The 6,741-nt window shown below is 41.7% G+C and overlaps 1 protein-coding gene across 16 annotated transcripts in view; it reads right to left on the bottom strand.

Annotated features, from left to right (window-relative positions):
• Positions 1-6,741, bottom strand: part of DPP8 (dipeptidyl peptidase 8) — a 74,352-nt gene that overhangs the window by 21,555 nt on the left and 46,056 nt on the right. For all 16 annotated transcript variants that reach the window (XR_005197496.1, XR_001820225.2, XM_017513028.2 and 13 more), the window contains 2 exons: positions 1,533-1,685; positions 1,130-1,265 (listed from right to left, as the gene is read on the bottom strand). Coding sequence is in view for 14 of the 16 variants with exons in the window: in XM_017513028.2 (XP_017368517.1) it covers positions 1,130-1,265; positions 1,533-1,685 (289 nt within the window). In the remaining 2 variants the exon portion in view is untranslated. The remainder of the gene's footprint in view (positions 1-1,129; positions 1,266-1,532; positions 1,686-6,741) is intronic.

Here is a 6,741-nt window from a genome sequence, read left to right as displayed (position 1 = left end):
AAAAAAAAAAAAAAAGCTGAGCGCAGTGGCTCATGCCTGTAATCCCAGCACTTTGGGAGGATGAGGCAGGCGGATCACCTGAGGTCGGGAGTTCAAGACCAGCCTGACCAACGTGGAGAAATCCCGTCTCTACTAAAAATACAAAATTAGCCAGGTGTGGTGGCTCATACCTGTAATCCCAGCACTCTGGGAGGATGAGGCAGGCGGATCACCTGAGACTGAAAGTTTGAGACCAGCTTGACCAACATGGAGGAACCCCGTCTCTGCTGAAAATACAAAATTAGCCAGGTATGGTGGCACATACCTATAATCCCAGCTACTCGGGAGGCTGAGCCTGGAGAACTGCTTGAACCTGGTAGGCAGAGGTTGCAGTGAGCCGAGATCGGCCCACTGCACTACAGCCTGGGCAAGAAGAGCAAAACTTCATCTCAAACAAACAAATAAATAAATATATCAGTTGGTTATTCTCCAAAGCCACAGCTTCCCAGCTCAAAGAGTCTTACTAGTTCAGAATACATTACCTTCAAGTTCATTTGTGTACCTGAGAAGTCATCAAAATATGTAAACAAATTGTTTCCTAGGTGATACTTTACTATTTTAATCTTATTTTCTTTTTTTTTTTTTGAGACAAGGTCTTGCTCTGTTAACGCAGGCTGCAGTTCAGTGGTGTGATCTTAACTTACTGCAGCCTCTGACTCCTGAGTTCAAGTGATTCTTGTGATTCAGTCTCTCGAGTAGCCGGGACAACAGTCATACAGCACTACGTCCGGCTAATTTTGGTAGTTTTAGTAGAGACGGGGTTTTACCATGCTGGTCAGGCTGATCTCGAACTCCTGACTTTAATCAATCCACCTGCCTCAGTCTCCCAAAGTGTTGGGATTATAGGCATGAGCCACTGCAACTGGCCCTAATTTCAAAAAGGCCTTCCAGACTTGTTGTTTCAGCTTGGAGCGAGAAGTAACCGTTAATAGAACAGGAAAAGTGGGATCAATCAGGAGCCCAGCAGCTCAGGGACAGGCAGTGGTAAGAGATGGGAAGACTTGTCCAGGAAATGTGAAAATATGACACAAGTTTAGTATACTATCATGTTAATCCTACTTAATGTCAGGATCAAGAGAAAAAAGAATACCTGCTGAATCCAGAATGGTGGCCCAAAATTCCTTTGTTTTGCCAGTTGAGTCATCTTCAGGACTTGACAGCTTGTAAAGGGACACACAGTGTGGATTCTTCTGGTTACTATACTTACTTATAAAGAAGTCACAATGCTAGAGAAAGGAGAAACAATTATATTTTTCCTCAGGGAGGTGGAAAAGGTTATCTGCTGTTACGTCTGCACTAATGCTATAGCAAGAGTACTATAAGAGTTAGACTATTTATGTACATGTACAATGTTGAAGTTAAAGCTAAGCTTTTTAAAGCTTTTCCTTAGAGAATTAGGCTTCTGCAGGTTAATTTCACATCATTCAAAAGGAGTATTACATAAGCAGAGAGTTTTAATATGACACAAAGCCCTTTTTAAACAGACTTAATACCTGACTGATGCAGCAAGAATGGGAATAGCCACGGTCAGTCAGCCTTGTCACCTCTCCAGGATTTACGTAACTGACCACATACAGGTGATGTTCTAAAGGGGAGTCTTTGGTGCCTTCAAAATATACCAGCTTTCTGACTTCATCAACTTGGATCTGACAAGATAACAACAGTCACAAAGTCAGTGCTAACACAACCTTGGCAAAGCCAGCCCCAATTTTATTTAGAATCACTTCAGTCTTGGACTTGGGACTTCTTTTCTTTTCCTTTTGCTGCCACTATTAATAAACCTGAGTTAATCTTGCTTATTTGTTTATTTAAGAGTTGAGTTGCTTATTTATTTGCGGTCTCACCTCTGCTACCCAGGCTCGAATGCCATGATGCAATCATGGCTCACTGCAGCCTCAAAATCCTGGGCTGAAGCTATTCTCTCACCCCAGCCTCCTGAGTAGCTACAAGCACACACTACCATGCCCAGCTAAGTGTCTAAATTTTTTTTAAAGACATGGGGCCTCACTATGTTGCCCAAGCTTGTCTTAAATCCATGGCCTCAAGCAATCCTCCCACCTCAGCCTCCCAAGGTGTTGGGATTACAGACATGAGCCACCATGCCTAGCTGTTTATGACTTATAGCTAAGAATAGGTCCTGCCCTGAAGGAAAAAGAACACCTGAGTTACACACTGTATAGTTTCCCATCTGGTCAGAATGTGTATTTGTCTTAAAATACAAGAATTATTTCCTTAAAATAACAACTCTTTACAGGGGGAAGAAAAACTATGCTATATTGCAGCTTAGGTCAATCATTCATACATACTTGAAAGACTAATTTTATCATCTTATATATTCATTAGTGTTATCTTAGGCAGTACTTTTTTGGTCTTTTGCACAAATTTGCAAAGATATTTTATCTATTGGGTTGTAGAATAACTGAACTAAATCACAGTTTCAATACTGGTATAGTTTATAAATAAACATGGATAAGATCTTTTAAGTCTTCATTCAGAACCTGAAAAAACTGCAAGTAAACTCATAGCTGAATTCACATAATATTCTTCCCATATTACAGTAAGATTTCAAATAAATGGTTTTCTTTCATTGTTCCTATAAATCTTCTACCAGCCAACTCAAACAATGTTTAAGAAAACTTTTAGCCAGATGTGGTGGCTCACACCTGTAATCCCAGCACTTTAGGAGGCCAAAGTAAGAGGATCATTTGAGCTTAGGAGTTTGAGACCAGCCTGGGTAACACAGAGAGATCCCCCCATCTCTACTCAAAATGAAAAAATTAGCTGGGCATGCTGACACATCCCTGTAGTCCCAGCTACTTGGAAAGCTGAAGTGGAAGGATCACTTGAGCCCAGAATTTGAAGCTGCATCAAACCGTGATTGTGCCGATGCACCCCAGCCTAGGCAATAGAGCAAGACCCTTTTCTCAAAAAAAAAAAAAAAAAAAAAAACCAAATTTTTTTTACACAACAATGAAAACATAGATATATTTCTAAAAGTACGTTATTTTTAAATGCCTTTTTTCCCCCCAGAAAGCTGCTTCTTTAAAACTAAACATTGTTTTTTAGAATGCATACACAGAAATCAACACAGCTGGGATTAAGTAGGCCCATATGACATATACAGAAAGCATACAAATGACAGGAAAAAATATTCATGAAACTTCACAAGTATGTGTTAACCTTCGCAAAAGATCAGGACTGGTTCTGTTCTTGACCTAGCATATAGAGGAGTCAGGCCTTTCAAAACAAAAAACACAACCAGTCAATTCCTCACCACCATCTACAATGGTTCTCTTGTTTCCCATAACTACTTAACATCCAATGGCAATATCATAATCTTGTGGGGGTCTTGTTAAACAGATTACTAAGCCCCACCACCAGAATTTATGATTCAGGATGTTCCGGGTGGGCCCAAGAATGTGCATTTCTAACAAGTTCCCAGGTGACGCTGATGCTTTGCTGCTAGTCCAGCACTGAGACCCACCCTCAACAATAAGAAGCTTGTAGGCAGCTGGTCATGGTGGCTTATGCCTATAACCACAACAATTTGGGAGGTGGAGGTGGGCAGATTACTTGAGGTCAAGAGTTTGAGATCAGCCTAGTTAACATGGTAAAACCCTGAATCTACTAAAAATACAAAAGTTAGCTGGGTGTGGTGGCGGGTGCCTATAATCCTAGCTACCCAGGAGGCTGAGGCATGAGAATCACTTGAATCTGGGAGGCAGAGGCTGCAGTGGGCCAAGATAGCACCACTGCACTTCAGCCTGGGTAACAGAGCAAGACTCCACCTCAAACAAACAAAAAAAAAAGCAGCAGCTCATAGGCTTAAAAGCCTTAAAGCTTTACTAAATTACTGCCACTAGAAATCTTTGGGTGGGTGGCCAGGCACATCGGCTCACACCTGTAATCCCAGCACTTTGGGAGGCCAAGGCGAGAGGATGGCCTGAGGTCAAGAAGATGGCCTGAGGAGTTCAAGACTAGCTTGGCCAACATGGCAAAAACCCCATCTTTGCTAAAAATGTAAAAATTAGCTGGGCAGGATGGTGGGCGCCTGTTATCCCAGGGACTTGGGACGCTGAGGCAGGACAATCACTTGAAACTAGGAGATGGGTTGCAGTGAGCTGAGATCTCGCCATTGCACTCCAGCCTGGGTGACAGAGCAAGACTTCGTTGACAGAAAAAAAAAAAAAAAAAAAAAAAAAAAAAAAAAAAAATCTTTAGGTGGGAACAAAGTCACTTGTAAAAGTAGAGAAGAAACAAAGGTAACTTAAGGCAAAAACAAGTCACAAACAGAGGGAAAGGCCAGGTGCAGTAGCTGACGTCTATAATCCTAGCACTTTGGGAGGCCAAGGCGGAGGAACCACCTGATGTCAGGAGTTTGAGACCATCCTGGCCAACATGGCGAAACCCTGTCTCTACTAAAAATACAAAAATTAGCCAGGCACGGTGGTGCATGCCTGTAATCCCAGCTATTCAGGAGGCTGAGGCAGAAGAACTGCTTAAACCCAGGAGATGGGGGTTACAGTGAGCCATGAAGATGCCACTGCACTCCAACTTGGGCAACAGAGTGAGACTCCATCTCAAAAAAAAAAAAAAAAAGAACAGAGGGAAAAGAGAGGAAGAGAGAAAGACAGACTAATGTATCTTTCTTTCATATTATGTTTACCCAAGTAAACATAATATGAAAGAAAACTGATAAACATAGTGGCAAGTGGATGTTTAGGTGGCTCAAATAAGAATCAGATGTATGCAATTACAATTATTGGGTTTCTCTCAGCATGATGTAATGACTCCTATCCTTCAACCATCACACAGCATGAAATTTACATCAATGTAATTTAGAACCTAGAATTCCACAATAAGATTTTTTACAGAATTATCAGAACCTAGGATTCCACAATAAGATTTTTTTCTCAGGTGACAGTAACATCCAAGGTTCTTCCACAGAAAAAAAATTGGAAACAAAAATAAAACAACAAAAAAAATTTGGATATGTAACAAGGCCACGTGAGAATCTCAGTGGAAAGTAGACTTTAAAGGTCAATCTTGATATCCTAAGGTTTTTGTTGTTGTTGTTTTGAGGTGGGTATCACTCTGTCACCCAGGCTGTAGTACAGTATTGTGATCAGAGCTCAATGTAGCCTCAACTTCCCTGGCTAAAGCAATCCTCCCACCTCAGCCTTCTTAGTTACTGGGACTACAGGCGAACACCACCACACCCAGCTAATTTTTTTTTTTTTGTAGAGATGGAGTCTCCCTGTGTTACCCTGGCTGATCTCAAACTCCTGGGCTAAAGCAATCCTCTTGCCTTGGCCTCCCAAAGTGCTGCAATTACAGGTATGCACCACCATGCCTGCCTAAGTTTTAAATTTCTTTGCAGAGATGGGCTTTCACTATGTTGTCCAGGCTGGCATCAAATTCCTGGGAGCAAGTGATCCTCCTACACCCGCCTCCCAAGATGTTAGGGCTACAAGTAATCCATCCCTTTGGGAGATGAAGCTGATACTCTAAAGTTTTTACTAACAAAAACAAACCCAGGATCTGGATCTTATGTCTCCTTATTCACTTTAGAGACTACAGTGATTTTTACAGTAGACAGTAAACATAATTCTTCAATACATCTTCCTGTCAGTTTGAGGAAACGACGTTTAGTTAGACCTTCACTAAATCCTGGCAGTATACCTCAGCTGTATGTCACACACATACAGGATGGAGTTCCCAGGGATCTCATGAATATGATCATTCAAGTGACAGCCGAAACAAATGCAAGATATTTCAAAAAGGCAATCTTTTTTCTTTAAAGAATTCACTGAATTTGTACTGAGAATAAAACAGATGGTAGACTTCCTTCCTCTTCCCTATCGATCTAAGCTTTGTATAAATGCCCATCACTCTTTGCAGGTGGTGGATTAAAGTTTAAATTTGTAGGATAAGATAAACAGGTGAATGAAAGACAATCACTACCTCAGAAGAAGTAAACGCAATTTATTTTATTTTATTTACTTATTTTTTGAGACAGAGTCTCACTCTTTCAGCTAGGCTGTTGTGCAGTGATGTGATCATAATTCATCTGCAGCCTGGACTTCCCGCACTCAAGTGATTCTCCTGCCTCAGCCTCCAAACTAGCTGGGACTACAGGTGTGCATCACCATGGCCAGCTAACTTTTTTTATTTTTGGCAGAGACAGGATCTAATATGTTGCCCAAACTGTTACTGAACTCTTGGCCTCAAGCAATCCTCCAGCCTTCATCTCCCAAAGGGATGGATGACAGGTGTGAGCCACTGTGCCCAGGCAGTAAATGTAATTTATAATGTAGACACAATACAAATAGGCTATAATAGGTTTTAAGTTACTTTTCAAACCATATCCTAACTCACAACTTTTGCTAGGCTCTAACACTATGAATATGCCCCTTCCTCATCAAGGAGCAATAATATATTTTAAAATGGTGGACTTGGCCGGGCATGGTGGTTCACAGCTGTAATCTCAGCACTTGGGGAGGCCAAGGCAGGTAGACTGCTTGAGCTCAGGAGTTTGAAGCCAGCCTAAGCAACATGGCAGAACCCCGTCTACAAAAAAATACAAAAATTAGCTGGGTGTGGTGGTGTGTGCCTGTAGTCTCAGCTACTTGGGAGGCTGAGGTGGGAGGATGGCTTGACCCCAGGAGGTGGAAATGTAGTGAGCCACGACTGTGTCACTGC

The sequence above is a fragment of the Cebus imitator genome, unplaced genomic scaffold, assembly GCF_001604975.1.
Source record: "Cebus imitator isolate Cc_AM_T3 unplaced genomic scaffold, Cebus_imitator-1.0 Scaffold485, whole genome shotgun sequence".
Classification (NCBI taxonomy): Eukaryota; Metazoa; Chordata; class Mammalia; order Primates; family Cebidae; genus Cebus; species Cebus imitator.
This window is presented reverse-complemented; position numbering and strand designations above follow the sequence as displayed.